Source organism: Cnephaeus nilssonii (assembly GCF_951640355.1).
Source record: "Cnephaeus nilssonii genome assembly, chromosome: 10".
Lineage (NCBI taxonomy): Eukaryota > Metazoa > Chordata > Mammalia > Chiroptera > Vespertilionidae > Cnephaeus > Cnephaeus nilssonii.
In genome coordinates this window covers 45,151,975-45,170,218 of record NC_137081.1, presented here as the reverse complement: position 1 = coordinate 45,170,218, position 18,244 = coordinate 45,151,975, and the positions used below count along the sequence as shown (strand labels likewise).

At 48.3% G+C, this 18,244-nt stretch overlaps 1 protein-coding gene across 2 annotated transcripts in view; it reads left to right on the top strand.

Annotated features, from left to right (window-relative positions):
- Nucleotides 1-730: 730 nt before the first annotated feature.
- Nucleotides 731-18,244, top strand: part of ITGA6 (integrin subunit alpha 6) — a 68,049-nt gene continuing 50,535 nt past the window's right edge. Inside the window, exon 1 of one of the 2 annotated variants that reach the window (XM_079782130.1) lies at nt 731-1,133. In XM_079782130.1, coding sequence (XP_079638256.1) covers nt 952-1,133 — 182 coding nt within the window. In that variant the 5' untranslated portion in view covers nt 731-951. The remainder of the gene's footprint in view (nt 1,134-18,244) is intronic. The other variant, XM_079782131.1, reaches the window with a different exon arrangement.

Here is an 18,244-nt window from a genome sequence, read left to right as displayed (position 1 = left end):
CTCAGCCTCAGCACACCTGGAGACCAAGTTTCAAGTTGCTGACACCAGTGTGGCTTCTCCCACAAGCTCTGGCCAGGGCTGAGCTTCAGTTTTCTCGTCTGCAAAAAAAGAAAACACCCGTCTCACAGGAGTGTGAGGAGGAGTACATGCGGTGATAGCTGCGAGCTGTAAGTTGTACGGCATTATCAAAGGTTGTGCCATTACCATTTTTGAGAGCCGAGAACAATCTACGCAGCTCTGTCCCCCAAGGATCTGGCGGCGGGCGTTATGCGCTCCATAAACACTTGTGCAGAAGCAAACACTTGTGGAATGAATGAATGAATGAATGAATGAATGAAGTCTGCGTTTGCACGTGGGCCTCGGTCTGCAAACACACGCTGCTTCGGGCGCCTCGGGCGGGCGCCTCACCCACACTTTCCTTTCCTAACAGGTAGTAAACGCCTTTCTGGCTCTGCGCCCGAAGGGCAACCACGATTCACGTGCTTATTTCCAGGAGGACCCCCCGGATGGGGCTGCTCGGCCCAGCGCTCGTCCGCTCGCCTCTCGCGCCGCTGCTTCCGGGCCAGGTCCGGGGCGGCCGAGCGGCGAGGGGTGGGCCGGGGAGGGGACCGCGGCCGGGCCCGCGGGGAAGGTGCGGGCGGCGAGCCGAGGCCGGCGCGCGAGGAGGGGCCAGAGGGGTGGGGAGGGGCGGGGCCGGCGTCCTCGTCACTTGATAAAACGCCCGCGAGTCTCCAGAGAACAACGGGCTCATTCAGCGGTGGGAGCTGCCCGCGAGGGGGAGCGGCCAGGCCGAGAGCGCGACTCGTCCCGGGGGTGGGGCCGGACGGGAGGCGAGAGCGGGCGGAGGTCGCCGCCGGTAGCTGCAGCGCCGCAGCCTCGAACCCGGACCCGAGCGCCGGGCGCCCGCGCACCTCGCAGCTCCCGCTCCCTTCCCGGGGCGCCGGCCTTCCCATGGCGGCCGTGGGGCGGCTGTGGCTGCTCTACCTGTCGGCGGGGCTGCTGCCCCGGCTCGGCGCCGCCTTCAACTTGGACACCCGCGAGGACAATGTGATCCGGAAAACGGGGGACCCCGGGAGCCTCTTCGGCTTCTCGCTGGCCATGCACTGGCAGCTGCAGCCCGAGGACAAGCGGCTGTGAGTTCACTGATCTTCCCGCCCCCACCCGGGCGCCGGCCCCCCGGTCCCGCCGGCCGCCCTACCCCTCGGCTGCCCCGCCCGGGACTCCGCCGGCCCGCGCGCTCGGCCCCGGCTCCGCCTGGAGCGGAGCCTCCCCACATGCAGCCCGGGCAGGAGGAGGACCGAGGGCCGACCCCTGCGGACTGCGGCCCGGAGCCGGGAGGGTCTGCTCTCTGCCCCGAGAGTTTTCCTCCCCACCCCCCCCCACCCCCGCTTAAACGCGTACTTTCCGGTGGTCCTTCCCTCCGGGCATGTTTGCTGGGAACCCGGCAGGTGGCACGCTTCGCTGAGCTTCACGTGTGCGTCGGGGCGGGGGTGACGGGCTGTAGGCTCGCTGTACTGCTGCAGTGGGGTTCCTGGGAGTGTTGCTCCGGGAAGATCCAGGCCTTTTCCAAACGTACGGAGCACCCCGGCCCCCTGCAGACTCGCGAGCCCCGCGGAAGTTGGAAAGTCACTTTGCATCGTGTCCCGTGTGGCTTTCCCCGCGGGGCGGGTGCTCCTGCACGAGGATACTTTAACACCCCCCTCCCTAAAAAAAAAAAAAAAATGATGGGACTAACCCAGCACCTGCTCGAGGGACCACATCTGCAGAGAAAACACGCCCCTCCGAATGGTGTGCTCGCCACCCCCCACCCATGCCCCCAGCCCAGGCCCCAAAGCGCCCGGCGGCACCCGCGACCCTTTGGGCGCCTGCATTGGGCAGGCCCAGCCGAGGGGTGAAAGCAAACATGTCCGATCCGGTCTGGCGCTTTGCAAGCCAGGGTTGGAAGTGACAGCCCCCTCCACCAGAGCATCAGCCGGCGCCTCCCAGGAGAAAGTGGAGGCCGGCTCTCTCAGCCTCTCCTTTTTTTTTTTCTTTCTTTCTTAGTGTTTGGTTCCCACATGATCCAACTGTTTAGGTTGGAGAGAGGGGTGTTTGGGAGCTTAGTCGACTTAATCGCAGTGGGGCTGCATTCTTGATCTGCGCTACCGAAAAGTAAACTCACCAAAGCGCCCCCGCCCCCCGCGCCTTTGGTTGAATTGAGGTTCTTCCAGGACCAACCGAGCGGAGAAAGCAAAGTGCAGCCCAGCCAAGGGAGGACTTACTTCGTGTTTATGAGAGGCGAATGGGATTTTAGATGTTGATTTCAGCAATTAAGAACTTGGGAATAGGTGAACATTGTGGGCCCCTGAATTTTGATTTTTTTTTTTTTAACACCTGCTAGTTAAGTAAAGGAATTAGTTGGGTGTCTGCCGGCTTGGCCAGCTGCTTCTATCTGCTTTGGAAAGAATTGTTAAGCTGTAAATCTGAAGTGAAAGGTGGTGTCTGTTAAGTCAGTTAATGGAGGACGGTTAGTGTGTCTGAATACTTAGGAGTGCCTAGATGTGCACCTACCCGTACTGAGAATGTGAACTTGTTAGTGCAGAAACGACTGGGCCAGCAGAGGGAATCCACTCTCCTTGGCATTTTCTCTCTGCAATCAGATGCCTACTGGAGCTGGTGGCTTCCCTGAAGTACTTGTTCAAGCAAACGTTTTGAAGGGGAAGTACTGGGGCAGGAACATGTCCTTGGGATGGGAGATGTGCAAAAAATGTGATTGTAGCCGGGAATGTCTGTTGTCACCAAGGTTAGCAGCATGCTGGCTACAACTTGTTCCTGGCTGTTAGAGCTGCTGCAAGTCCTCCCCAGGGTAAGAAGAAGCCTATGGGGGGTGATGCCTTCTAGAAATGCTCTTCTTAGGGGTTAACGGAGGGACGGATCAGACCCTCAGATGGGGACAGGCCCAGTACTTGAAGGAGACTGGATGTTTCCCTAGAGCCTGGAGTATGGCAGTGACCACACTCTAGTCTAGGGGGCCGTGGTGTATGTCAAATGCCACTCCCTTTTGGTCAAGTGTTTCAGCTCCAGGAGTAGCATTGCCCTCGCAGGGTAACCAGCACACTCAGGCCATACCCACATCGGTTGTCATCTTTGTCAGGAAAAGGATGTGGGTGTAAATAACAGCCAGTGAGGTCTAGACCCCACCGGTCCAGCTTCCTAAACTTGGCACTCTCTGGACAAGCTCAGTGGGAGTATTTCTGGTGAGAGACCTGAGCTCAAATTCGTTCTCAGCCATTGAGTAGCTGTTGTATTACTTGGAGCCTTAGTTTCTTTATCTGAAAAACGGAGATATTACTGCTTAATTAGGGTTGTTGTGAGGATTAAGAGATAACCTGTTTACTTGCTGATTCAATGGTCGCTGTTAATGGTGATAAACTTAGAAACAGTAATTGAATTCCTACTATGTGCCAGCTACTATACAGAGGTTAAACATTCTGTGATTCTAAGACTGCCAAAGAGTAAAGCCAAAGGTTATTGCAGTTTGGGTAATTGATGTTTTAAACTCTGAGTCACATTTATGAAACCCATTTTTCAAAAACAGTTTAACTTTAATCTGGTTTTAATTAGATTTATAACAAAAGAAAATTTAGTGCACAAGGGACTTTGAGTTAGGAGAAGTAAAATACCAAAGATTGGTGGGAATATCAGATGAATGCACTGCTCTAGAAACCACGATAGATTTTTCTGGGTTAAATGTTCTACAATGCCGTTGGACTATTGAGTAACAACTTAAACCCTAGTTAAGATTTTATAATAGAATAATACTGTATCTGAGAGCCTTAAAACATATTGTGTATTCCTCAAACGTTCAGCGCTATAAAACTGAACGAGAGACTATAAAACACCACTCAGGTTTTTAGGCTGTATATTAAAGAAGTTTCAGACTTCAAAATATTTAGAGGGTTGGCTGAGTTACTGAGGCCAGGGTCTGAAAGTCTTGGAATCTTTCATTTCTCTAGGTAGTTAAGGCTGAGTCACACACCACCACTCCCATCTCCCACCCTCCCAGGTAGCAAGTATGGGAGGATAGCTGTGGGTATGCCCATCCTATGAATCATCACTCTTAGCTCTTCTGGGAAGATTATACAGATCTGTGTATGACTGTAGGGCAGAAACCCAGAAGAGGGAGAGCTATAAGAAATATTCCCATGGAATAAATCTGGATTTACCCCAATTTTCTTTTTGGGAACTTTCTGATCACCACTATAGTCTTCCAGAGGCTCACCAGGCCAGTCACTCTGTTTGGACTCTGTGGTGCTTGTTCTTGATTTTTCTGAGTTGTGATGCCCCCACTTTAAAAAAGCGTGTTTATTGGACTAGAAATTATCTAGTCTGACTGGCTCTCTTTGTAGATGAAGAAACTGAAGCCGGAAGCTAAAAAAAAATGTCCAAATTCTGCATAAGCAGCATCTTAACAGGATCTGGATTTGAACCTGATATTTCTGACTCGTGCGAATGCCATCTTTAAAAGGAAAATTCAGAAATGCCCTTCAGACCGAAATAAATTGGCTAGCATCTGAGTTTTGGAAATGCACGATGTTAGGTTGATTTATTAAACTGCTTCCCACATGGGTCACGGCTGCCTATTTAAATATCTGTGCTTGGACTTGCTTCCTCTTGGCCCTTATTCCAGCTGGCCTTGGATCAGCTTCTGGGTGCCTCCTTCTTTGCCTGTCCTCCCCTCCTTCTGAAAAAGCCCAGTGAGTAGTGACTAGCTAGCCAGGGATCAGCGTTTCTTCAGGATGTGTACCTAAGCCCTTGCTTCCTTGAATTCATTCAGAGTGCCATGTGGCCCAAGGCCATCATCCAGGCACCGTGACTGTGCTCAGTCACCTTGAATCCTGAGAGTCAACATGGACAGGGACACTTAGAGATCATAGGGCTCTGCAAGAACGCAGAAATAAACAAGTTTAATTTTTACCCAAGTAGTTTACATGTATCCACCTGATGACAGGGTTGAGATGAGGACCAGAGAATTCATTTGGTCTGAGGAATTTGTTGGGAAAGTCAGGTTACATGCTCATATAGTATTCTCCACTATTGTAAAGAAGCCATTACTCTGTTTTTAGCTGCGTAAGTCTCTTACTTTAGCATAACAATAATATTGATTTAATTTAAGCTTTTGTAACCAAATAGGAATTATGGCATATGGCACCCTTAGGACCTTGACTCATCAGACTACAGTGGGCAGAGTTGGCCAGCCTATTACTTGGCACTTGCAAGAGGGACAATGGAGACACAATAGAAAATACTATTGTATGTAGATGACAGGGTCAGTTTTACCTGGAACACTGATTGGTTCCAAGTCCGCCCATCTTAAAGAATAGAATCATATCTCAAGAACCAGTTTAAACTTCTCATTGGAAGTCTTTTTCGCCCAACCTACACTCCAGCAATTTCTTCTTCCTTTGAATGTCTGCAGCACTTACTATCAGGTGTCTGACAGTTCTGATGGTTTTCTGTTTAACTGTTACCTGCCTTTTCAGAGGATGATCCAATCTCTCCCAACTGGGTTATAGGTTAGGTGAGGGCAGGGGTCTTTTTTTTTTTGTAAATCCTCATCTGAGGATATTTTTTCCATTGACTTTTTTTTTTTCAGAGAGAGTGGAAGGGAGGGGGAGACACACACAGAGAGAAATATTGATGTGAGAGAGAGACATCAATTGTTGCCTCCCATACTCACTGGCTGCTCATCAGGGCAACTTGGGAAATCTCTTTGCAAAAAATGTAATTCTCGGCTCAGCCCAGCTCTGTGGCGCTAGATGTGGTCAGTTTCGGTAGATGTGATCCAAGAATCTGTTCTTAAAGTTTTCCGGGTTTGAGCTAAATGACCTTTCCTTTTTATGTGCAAAAGGCAGCATAACGTAGTGGGTAAGAGTGGACTCTAGAGCTAGAGCCTAGATCCCAGCTATAGTCTAAAGCTAGCTGGGATCAAAGCCTGCTCTGCATTTACTAGCTGTGACATGGTGCAGGATTCCTACAGTTCTGCACCCAGTTCCACTGGGGGGGGGGGGTTCCTCACACACCACCAAACAATTCTCAGATACCAGCTGGGTATCCTACAAGTTAACTCAATTCTGGCACTGTCTACCTGGAGGTAGCATCAGATCCCACAGGCTAAGGGCTCAGTCCTACAAGACCGCCTTTCGCCCACTTCAGCTACCAATTGTAAGTCCAGGTTGTCTGCTTAGACCAGCTACAGATTGGAGGTTACCACGACCCCCTGCTTGGGTTCAATTAATTTGCTAGAGTGGCTCACAGAACTCAGATAAGCATTTTACTTACTAGATTACCAGTTTAGTATTAAAAGATTAAAAGATATGAACTCAGGAATGAATGGCCAGATGGAGGAGATGCATAGGGCAGGGTATGAAGGGGGGGCGTGGTGTGTGTGTGAGAGAGAGAGAGAGAGAGAGAGAGAGAGAGAGCGAGCTAGAGCTTCCAGGTTCTCTCTGAGCATACTGCTCTCGGGTGATCTCCATGTGCTTAACAACCTGGAAGTTTTCCAAACGCCATCCTTTTGGATTGTTAATGGAGGCTTCTCTGTATAGGTATTATAATTGATTAAATCTTTGGCTGTTGGTGTTTGAACTCAATCTCTAGCCCCTCTCCCCTCCCAGGAGGTCAGGACTGAAAGTTTCAACCCTCTAATGAAGTGTTTGGTTCTCCTGGCAACCAGTCCCCATTCTTAGGTGCTTTCCTAAAGACATCTCATTGACATAACAAAAGACAATTTTTGTCACTGTGATCTCCTGGGAAACTCCAAGGATTTTAGGAGCCCTGTGACAGAAACAGGGATAAAGACCAAGTATATATTTATTGTCGATCATAACACCTGTATAGTTTTATAAGTCAATACCTAACCTCTCTAGGCTTCCCTTTCCTCAGCTATAAAGTGAGGATAATTGAACCTTAGACTAGTCCGGGCCCAGAGGAGGCACTTTGTGTTTGTTAAATAAACGTGGAAGGCAAGGTTGTAAGAGGTGAAGAGGTTGTAAATCCTCATATCAGTCCATGCTTCCTGGCCTGGGCAGTGTGCAGATTTTGAACCTTTAGCTGATTTTGGTTTGTTAAACTAGCACTTAGACTAGCAAACCATGATCTCTAGGAACTAAAGCAAGAGGCTAGTCGTTAATTAGGCTTGAACTGGGACCTGGCTCTTCCCTGTTAGCCCGATGGTCATCTGATCTGATGCTCTCAGTTTTTTTCTGTTTAGAATCTAAACTTTAGATAAACAAAGCCAGACAATTCTAACTCAGTTTAGCTATTCCAAGGTTAGCATTTTTGCAGAATGACACTTTTCACAGGCCACAGACCTTATAGCAGCGACTTCACACACACACACACACACACACACACACACACACACACACACACACATCCTGGATCGCAGTGTTGGATACTGCTATCACTTCATCTATTCCCAAGTTGGCAAAAAGACTTTAGAACACTTTTAAGTCTCTAAAACCGATTACGTGGTAAAGAAGACTGTTCTGAATTAGGGGGAACAGGGAAGGTGCCACTGAAGCAACTGTAGGAGGTAAAGACAAGTGACCTGGAGCCATGGACGTCTGCTCGCATGTTTATTTGCCAACTGGCTAGATGTCTTTTGCATGTCATACAATCCAAAGATTACTTTTTTTGGAACACCATTTCAGATGGAGTATCAGAAAAGCCTTTTAGAGAAATAGGCCTTTTAAGCCTGGGGGTGTAGAAATGAAAATAAACGTCGGGATCATTTGAAGGGGGCACGTTGGTTAGTGATAGGAAGAATAAACGAAGCACAGGTCGTCCTGCCTGTTTACCCAGGGTGTGCTTGGCTCTGGGTGGCGGGATCAGTGTCACTACAGTTCCTTCACTTTGCCAAGGACATTCATTTGTACTGAGGTTATTTTAATTGTGTGTGTGATACAAGCGATAATAAACATTTCGGGCCCAGAGGGGAGGACGTCACTGAAGCCTAAGCCCTCGGAGCCAGCGGACCCTTTTCTCCTGGCAGAATCGGAGTCCTGCTCTTCAGGACAGAGGGCCATTGCTCAAGTGGGCAGTCTCTGTGGACCCCACACAGCACCGTGACGTGACGTGACGTTAACTAGAGGATCCTCACCAAAGCGTGTCACGGCCAGCGGTGTGGAGCGGTCGTTCCCTAGCGTGGGCGGCCCATTTGGCAGCACGAGGGTGGTGGTGGTGGTGGTGGTGGTGGTGGTGGTGGTGGTGGTGGTGAGTATGAGGTTTGCTCTTCTTGCTGAGGAGAGGGAGAAGTCCTGCCCGGATCAGGTGATGGCCTGGCACCCCCCAACCCCCCCGCCCTTTCCAATGGCAGGGTCGTTCTCTTTGTCCTTTGAGAACAAAAGGTGTTTTGAAGTTGTGAAATGGAAGTGTTTAGACATCTAGAAGACTCTGGAGAGGTTGGAGCGATATAGAAAAAGACATTTAAAAGAGCTGGGATGAATGTATTGACTATGGCTTAAGGAATCCAACCTTTGCTGTGACACAAATAAACCCATGCTTTAAAGAAATTCCAGGCGTTCTCGAATAAGGAAAAGCTTGAAGAGGCTCTGATGTGACCCGGGGGATGTGCAGGAACATGATTCTGGGACAATGGCGTCGGCCACGTTGGCCTCATGGCTGCTGGCGAGACTGGGCATATGTGCTATCTTAGGACAGTGCACAGGAAAAATTGAGCTGGCTTTAAGATCTGGGTGATAAAAAGGTCTCCTATGAATTCACAAGTGCAAAAGGAGGTGGATCTGGACACTGATGGGCCTGCTAGAGGCTCCAGGACAGAGGGCCTGGGGAAGACAGAGGGAGAGGCCTCGGGAACTAGAGGGTCCGAAGCTCAAGGGAGGGCGTGGGGGCCGGCTGGAGAAGTGTTTCAGATACCATATCCCATCAGCCAGTTAGAAAGAAAAGCGCTTTCTAAGCCTTGTGTTATATTTAGAAAGCGCCCAACCAAGTCTGCTGCAGAGATTAACCGAGAGAGTGTGGGGAGGCCTTCTGGGCCCTCACTCAGGATGACCCCGGGAGGTGAGTGCTGGGAGGCAGCCATTCCCCGGCTTACCAGCGCATCAGCCAGAAGCCAGCTGCGGTTTTTCACTGTCAGAGGATAGGAAATTGGTCTTTGGTAAGTGCACTTATTTCTGTGTATGTGTGTGTGTGTACATGTATGTTCTATTTCAACCTAAAAGAAATAGGGCTTTTCATCCTTACTTGAACACGAGGAACAAGTAAAAACTTGGAGGGGCCTGTGCACTGGACCTGCTAGAGAACTCATAACCAGCTTTTTGGGTTTTTCCTATAGAAGTTGTTAGTTCAACAGATACTTGTTTGTCATTGTCTGTGTATTAGGCACTGATCTAGTGCTGGAGCTATAGCAGCAAACAAAATAGATAAAATTCCTGCTTAGGTTCTGTGAGGGAGACAGACCAAATAAGGAGGGCATTACATTAGGTGGTACTAGGTGATACAGAGGAAAACAAAGCGGAGAAATGGAATAGGGAGTGGGACTGGGGTGGGAAGTGATTGGCTATCAGTCAGGGAAGACTTCATGGAGGAGGTGAAGGTGGGAGTCATGTCAGTATTGGAGGGAAGAGCATTCCCGGCAAAGAAAGCAGCAAGTGCCAAGGCCCCGAGGCAGAAGCATGTCTGGCCTGTTCAGTAACAGCAAGGAGGCAGGCCGATGGTCTCCTGGAGGCAGATCGTGTAGAGCCTTATGGTGATGGAAAAACTAGCTTTTACTCTTGAATGACATGGGGAGCTATTGGAGTATGCTGAGAAGAGTATGATTCCACTTGGATTTTAAATGGATTTTTCTAGCTGCTACATTGTTGAGAATAGACTGTACGAGGGCAAGGGTAGATATAGTGATATTAATTAGGAGGCTCCTGTAATGATAGATACGAGGCCATGGTGGTTTGGACCAACATGGTAGCAGTGAAGATAGTGAGAAGTGGTGGGATTCTGGACATATTTTTGAAGGTAGAGCCAGCAGGATTTCCTGTGGACGCAATACTAAGTGAGAGAGAAAAGAATGTCTGCAGGTTTTTTACCTGAGTAGCTGGAAGGATGTGAGGTTGTGAGACAAGGGTTTAGGGAAGACCATAAAAGGCATAGAAACTGAGGGAAGGTCAGGAGTTTGATTTTATTTTTATTTTTTTTAAAATACATTTTTATTGATTTCAGAGAGGAAGGGAGAAGGAGAGAGAGATAGAAACATCAATGATGAGAGAGACTCATTGATTGGCTGCTTCCTGTATGCCCCCTACTGGGGATTGAGCCCGCAACCTGGGCATGTGCCCTTGACCGGAATCAAATCTGGGACCCTTCAGCCTGCAGGCTGGTGCTCTATCCACTGAGCCAAACCGGCGAGGGCTAGGAGTTTGATTTTAGACATGTTGTATTTGAGATGTCTAGACATCCAAGTGGAGTTGTTGAGTACGCTGTTGTATTAGAGTCTGAAGTTCAGGTGGAAAGGTTTGGATGGAAGATACAGAGGTGAGGGAGATGAAGGGAACCAGCCTCGGAGACTGAGAGGAATGGCCTGAATGGTAGGAGAACTAGGAGTGCTATCCTGGAATTGTTTTAGGAGTGAGCCTTCATTGTCATATGACCCTGAGAACTGATCCCTGCTATAGCAATGTGGAGGCCATCGGGCCTTACCAGAGCACTGGGGGAGGAGGATCGGGGGCAATGCCTGGTTGGAGTAGGTTGGAGAGAATAGAAGAGGGAGACAAAGAATAGGAACTCTGAGTTTTGCTGAAGAAAGGAGAACAAGCACTAAGGGGAAAATGGGGTTGAGAGGGAATTTAAATTTTCTTTAATCCTCACCTGAGGATATGCTAGAGAGAGAGAAAGAGAGAGAGAAACATTGATATGAGAAATATCAACTGGTTTCCCATACGCACCCTCGCACCCTGACCGGGGATCGAACCCACAGCCTGGGTATGTGCCCTGATCAGAATGGAACTGGCAACTTTTTGGTGCACAAGACGACACGCTCTAACCAACTGAGCCACACTGACCAGGGCTCATCATTTTTTTTTTTTTTAAGTTGGGATAAAATTATAGTGAGCTGGTTAGTTGATGCTGACTCAGTAGAAAAGGGAAAGTGAACGCAGGAGAGGGAGGAGCGGGTGTGTGATGTCTGCGAGGAGGTGAGAGGGTTACACCAGTGGCGGGGTGGGCCTAGTCACCACATCACAGAGGGGCACCGATGCAGGTACGTGGAAGATTGTGAGTTTTTTGGTTTTTGTTTTTTTTTTGCATCTAATTTCTCAGTGAATAACAGCAGATCATAAATTCTAAGCTACTCAAAACTTGTGTAGCCTGTAGGAGTAAGCACTCCATTCTAGAATTGGAGGGATGTGGGGATTGACTCTCAGCTTCTTCACATTCTATGGATTTGACCTTGGGCAAGTTACTGGTCCTTATCAGTAAAATGGAGGCACGGACAGTACCAACCCCATAGGCTTGTGCAGGTTAAATGTGGGAATATAAAGCACTTAGCGTAGTGCCCCGCATGTCCAGTGAACAGCAGCCTGTACTGTGGTGGCTGCCTTAATGCAAAATAGGAATTCCCTCACACGGGGGAGTTTTGTAGCTATCTTAACTTTACAGTCTGGGAGACGACAGCCCTTTGGAGTCAGGTCAAGGTGAGGTTGCCCCATGAGTGGGGCTACAGCCAGAGTCAGAGCAGTTCACAGGCGATGGGAACTGTAACGTTGTCTTGAAGAGAGGAAGGGGAAATGTGGGGCTTGGAAGAAGGAAGAGAAAATAGCAACACATCAAAACCCTCCAAGAATCTCCAGCTCCTTATGCTATATTCCCGCTACAGAGACGCCCCACCCCCACTTTTTATTTTGTTAAATTCTTGAGCCAAGGCTCATTTCAGGTGTTGTGTGTGCATTTCCCATGTGGGAGTATCTGCAAGTTCTGGTATTACCTTGGATGGCATGGTGTCTGCGTGTCCTCCAGGCCAGGTAGACACCAGGGCGTCAACAGGTGGGTGTGTGCTGTGCAGGGTGGAAGTGAGCTGGGAACAGGGTAGGGGCCCCAGGACGTGGCCTCCTGCTCCTGCTGGCCTGGTCCATCATCGTCTTTGTGATCCTGGTCAACATGTCCAATGTCTTCCTTCAGGCATTGAAAAGAAATGACTCATGGCCTTGTTGAATGGTCAGGAATGTACTATGGGTAAGAGCACTGTGGGTTCTAAAACACTGCCAGCTTTTAATCTCTTCTTTCACAATAAATAGTACAGGCTGAAGAGGTAGCCTGCGGTAAATCAGAATCTGAAAAATATCTCTGAAATTATGCAAGAGTTTGAATAATCAGGACTTTAGCATCTATTTCCCTGGGGTGTGCCGCGAATTAGGTGGCATGATGGTGAGGTGTCTTTTTTTTTAGTTCTATCACTATAGTGCAGAATGGAATGTGTAAGCTTATAATATAAAACAAGAGGCTTTAAAAAACACACACAAAAAAACCCCAAGAGGCTTTAGAGACATTTCAAGCTTTTGGAGGTTGCTTTGTTTGGGCTGTGCCCCCATTCTCATCCACTTTTCTCCGTGCTTTTGTGAAAATAGTTGAGAAGCACTGACCAGCACAACCTTTTCTCTGCAGAGAGGGATAACTGGACCTGGGAAAGTCAAGTGACAGCTCGGTCGTGGCATTGTGGGCCCTGAGACCCAGCTATTGATTGCCCAGTTCACCTAATATTGTGCCATACACATCTGCCTTTTGGTGAAGTAGCCTATTCTGGGAACGAAACCTGTGCTGCATAATCTTGCCCTTAATAGAACAGAATCTTACATTTTTAAATATCTTACCACATAATGGCCTGGACTCGTGATAGCAGATACACAGCCATGGTTGCCCCTGCCGCCTGCTCATTGGGGGTACTTCCGATGGATGACCATAGCACGTTCTTCAGCTGAGTCTCGGGGTGCTCCAGGTCTGCATTAGTTAGCTCCTGCTGATGTGTGGCTGTTTGCCTATAAGACCACACCTGTTGGCCCTCTTGGCCTGGCCAGCCCCTGCATATAGAGGGTGCTCTAGAAATGTTAGCCTGATGGATGTTATCCCTGCTGGTTTGTGGGCTTCTTAAGAGCAAGGCTGACAGCCTGTCCACTTTTGGTTCAAATCTAATAGACAGAAATGGGTCCCTAACTCGTGTTTGCTAAGCTCTATGAGTTGATTTGATTTCCAAAGGCAGTACGGACTGCTGGAGAACAGGATGACACTCTCTTCCGAATGAGCCTTTATACCTGGGTGGTGGCGGTTCTCAGCCTCCTCCTCCTCCCATTGCGGTAAAATGCACATCACATAACATGCACTGTCTTATCCGTTTCTGAGTGTACAGCTCAGCAGTGTTAAGTGTAGTCACATGGTCATGAATACCCCGGCAACTTCTTCAACTTGTTCTAAAGTGCGCAGATATCAGGCACGTATATGGCGCCATAAATGACTGAATTACCGATATTCTAAAGGAGATTAGTGGCAGTGTAATTACAAGTTTAACACATTTGATGGTAGAAATTTAAAATTCCATGGCATAGCTTAGTATGGGTCTTCCACTTTGGTAAAGAACTGTTCCTGTGTGCCTGGCTTCCTCTGGGCACCTCCAAGGTTCCTCGAGCATATCATTTTGAGAAACCAGAATCCTGTAGGTCCTCAATGTTGTCGGTAGGTTCTGGGAACTATGGTGAAACAACATATGTAATGAAACCATCTTTACCAAATAGGTTGATTGATATCAACAAGAGTTAAGTTCCCATGGCGTTACAACAAAATGATGTTATTTGAGGACCTGCTGTAATTTTGTCCTAAGCTTTTAACTGAGTTAAAGAGAAAATTGCAACCGATAAAAGGCCTGGCCACATTCACTTACTTCTAATGTCCTGCTGCTCCTCCTATCTAACTCTTTTAGTAGCTTTAAAATGAAACAGAGTGGTTTCCGTGGCACAGTGTGTTCAGGTTGAGGCTGCGGTTTGATATGATATTTACAGGTCGAAGTTCGAAAGGAAGTGTGTTTGTTCAGGCAACACCAGATTAGACGAACAGCTGTCCCTGGTAGTCAGGCCATCTTTAGCTCGTCTCACAAATACTTCCCCTGTTCACACTACACCCCCTTATCCTGCTCCCCAGCTTCCTTTACAACCATTTAACCTATTACCTCTGGGCAGTTTTATTTTCTTCTGTTCCTTACCTCTTTGATTTTCTAACGACTATATTGTTTAGGTCCTGTTGAGTTGAGTTTCATACTCTCTTTATTATTACTGATGCGTTCATTATGACATTTCTAATAAGCTGTGTGGGAGCTGTCCGAATAAAAGCTTCCTGACAGGTCTGAATTGTGGGCCTTCTGCAGGAGGAGTTGGGTCTGCTTATTCTGTTTTGTCCAGAGCTTTAACATGGAGCTTAACGTGCATGCTTTCCTCCAAGTAAAACAAAAATGTGCTGTAAAAGAAATCTAAGCCCCATGCTCGGCCATAGGTGTTTTCATCTGTACAGGAGTGGGAGCAGTCTAGTAGTATTACCCAACCATGCATTTGTGCATTTCTTGTAAACCACCTGCAGAAGTTAGGAAGGAATGATCTGGAAAGGTAGACCCCTGTCTCCCTCACTTCATGTCATGAATTGGTGGCTGACTTCTGGCAGCTGCACCTCCATCCCCCCTCCCCTCGTGCCCCGAGGTCTTTCTGGTTTCCCACTGAGCCCCTGGCCTCCACCTCTACTGCCCACCCCGAAGCAGGGGGCTAGCTAGCCAGTGTGTCTGTTTTTATCAATGTCACCAGAAACCTAAGCGGATCCATGTAAGGCCCACCAGACTTGTCTGAAAACCTTTTCTCATCATGGAGTTGGCCATCCCGAGTTCCTGAGATAAGCATTTGTCAGTGAGGAACGGGCCTGGGTTTGCCTTTGACCACACATCCAGAAGCAGTTGTGTGTTCCCACATGGATCCCCGCCCCGCTCTGTTCCCGGTCCCCTCCACGCCACTCATTCATGTTTTAGATTAGATGACAGGTGAGGTCAGGAGTCTGACTCAGGCCTGACTCACGGCAGCTCCTCCCTTAGCAAGTGGCATTGTCCACAGCATCCGAGATGAAGGCGTTGGAACTCCGCAGCTATTTGTAAACAGTACTTACCTGCTTGAGCTCTGCACGCGGAGGTGCCTCTGAACTGGACAGATTCACTCCCTACTGGTTAGTCTATTATGCCCAGAGCTTGAACATGGAGCCTAATGTGCATGCTTTCCTCAAAGTAAAACAAAAAATGAGCTCTAAAACAAGGGTGAGCATTGTATATCCTGGCTATCCCTAGCCCAGTCGTGCCCCCGAATGCCATGGACTTCCACAGGGCAAGTGAGAGTTCTCTCTGATGTCATTCCATGTTATTCTGTGCCTCACTGGACCACGGTGGAAAGCTGTCTACCTGTACAGCTTGGATTTCCTTTCCTCAGTATTTTTCAACCTCTGCCCTCCATTTGCATGCACTTTATTGCAATTCCCAGATGGCCAGCCCAGGGCCTGGCGCACAGAGGGACAGGTTTATCAACGTCTTTATTGACGTGTTGTCATGCCTCTTGAATGGGCTGTAAAAACCAGTCTTTGACTTTTGCTTGCCTGCAACCGCCTGCATGAAGATAGCATGTGTGAGCTTGCCTTGTGCAGTTACGAGGTTTGCTTTCTTCATGACTTCTGGGCACTGATTTTAACCTCCACGATGACGTCTGTCATTTTCTCTGCAAGACTTTCAAGGACCCATTGTCCACCGACTGACATCATTTTAGAAATTATACCTTTTCGATTTAGTAATAGTCACACGGTACCATTATAAATACCAAAAACATGTGGAACAAAAAGCCCCCTCCCACCTCCTGGTCTCCGGTCACCCGGTTCTTCCTGGAGGCAACCACTGTTTGACCCGCTTGTTGTGCCTTCTCATAGGCATCTATCTATACATTTAAGAGCAAATGCATGCACCCACACTTTTCACATGTATGGTAGCATGCCATATGTATTCTTCCACACCTTGATCGTTTTCTCTTGCCGTGCCGTTTTAAATATATTTTATTGTTGATAGTATTACAGATATCTATACCCCCCCCCCCCGCCACCTCCTCCCAGCCCCTACCAACCACACCAGGTCTTTACCTCTCTTGCCATGTTTTAGTGCCTGTTGTTGTAAATAAGAGCTTCATTCACTTTTAATGTCTGCAGAGCGTTCAGTTTTAAGGATGAATCACGATTTACTTAACGAGTGTGGATGTCCAGGTAACTTCTGATCCTCCGCATAGAAAGCAGTGCCGCAGACCTCCTCCTCTCCCTTTAAGTAGAGGGCCGACTGAGCCCCAGTGCAGGGGCTTGCCCAGCGCTGTTTGAATGCTCATGGCGGGTTTGGAGGAGGGGCTGGCTGCTCTTCATGACTTGCTGTCACAAGCTCCGTCCTACCCTCGGATGTCACAGGCTACTCTCCCAGTGGGGTGGGGCAGTGGTCGTCAAACTCATCAGTCAACAGAGCCAAATATCAACAGTACAACGATTGAAATTTCTTTTGAGAGCCAAATTTTTTAAACTTCTTCTAATGCCACTTCTTCAAAATAGACTCGCCCAGGCTGTGGTATTTTGTGGAAGAGCCACACTCAAGGGGCCAAAGAGCCTCACGTGGCTCTCGAGCCACAGTTTGCCGACCACGGGGGTGGGGTCTCTGGGATATTTTCAACAATTGGAGTTGACAGTTTTACACTCGAGCTGTTGCATTCCTCAGATGGCCTCAGCGTTTGCGCCCCATCTTACCTGCACTTGTTAAAAAGTACTTGTTAAAATTAGAATGGCTTGTTGGAATATGTGCCAACCGAATACTAATAACGGCACCGGTAGTGCTCATCACCGCGTTCGTGTTTCAAGGTTATCTGACAGTGTTTCTTTTTCTTTTCTTTTTTAAATATGTTTTTATTGATTTCAGAGAGGAAGGGAGAGGGAGAGAATGATAGAAACATTAGTGATGAGAGAAAATCATTGATTGGCTGCCTCCTGCACACCCCCTACCGGGGATCAAGCCTGCAACCAGGGCATGTGCAGGAATAGAACCGTGACCTCCTGGTTCATAGATCGACGCTCAACCACTGAGCCACACTGGTGGGGTAATCTGATATTCATTCGATCCTTGTAACACAAATAGAAACTTTAGATAGAACCGTTCCACAGATAACCCACACACATGATACCCAGCTAATAAGCCGTACAGCTGGCACTTGAACCCGAGTCTTCTTGTAACTCCCTCAGTATTTGATTATGGTTTTGGCTTGCCAGTCTGTTACAGGGCAGGTGAGAAGGCATGCACTATCTCGAGACAGTACGTGCTAAAGCACGCACCATATTATCCTGATAATGACAGGCCCACATAGGACTGATGTTCAGCAGGTGTATACCAGTGCAGTAGCTCCAGTTGTTAAACTGTTGAAATACTTCTGGTTGGTAAATTGCTTTTTCCCAACCTCCCTGAGGGTCCCTCAACACTGTCCTGGCCACTGTTCTCATAGGACATTCTGTCTCCCCATATTTCCCCCCACAATCAAGCAGTTAAAGGGGACATGTCCTAATACAACAGGGGCCTCTGGGGCACAGCTCCAATGCCACATCACCATCTGTGTCGGTTAATTCCTAGGCAGTACTGATTGCTAAAGATTTTTAAATATCATCTTTAAATGTAGGAGTGGAGTAGTAAGCAATGTAAACGTTTAGCAATGCAACATCTGTAAATATTGATCTAGGTGCACTTTTTAAATTGCATTCTTGTTTTGTTTACAGTATCCTATTTCTACATCTTTTTTTTTTTTTAACATGAAAGATCTCGTTTTTGCCTCCCTGTGATGTGAGTGTCCGGGTGGCTGGCCTGAGCTGTCAGGAGCCAGAACTTGCCCTCCTTGTTGCCGTACCATGGGCAGCCTCTGCCTTGGAACCGCGGTGGCAGCATCTACATTCTAGGCCGGATGACGAGAGGGACAAAGAGGAACAGAGCCAAAGGCTCGTGGGCACCATCTTCTACAGGAGACCCCTGGTTGCAGCGGAGTGACCCTTTGCCCTGTGTCCCTTCATCGGGATCGAGTTCTGTGGCAGGACCAGCTGGAAGTGGGGGAGGCTGGGGTCCTTATTCACGGGGCCTTACGCCCAAGCAGAAACGCTTTCCTTATGGCAAAAGGGGAGAGCG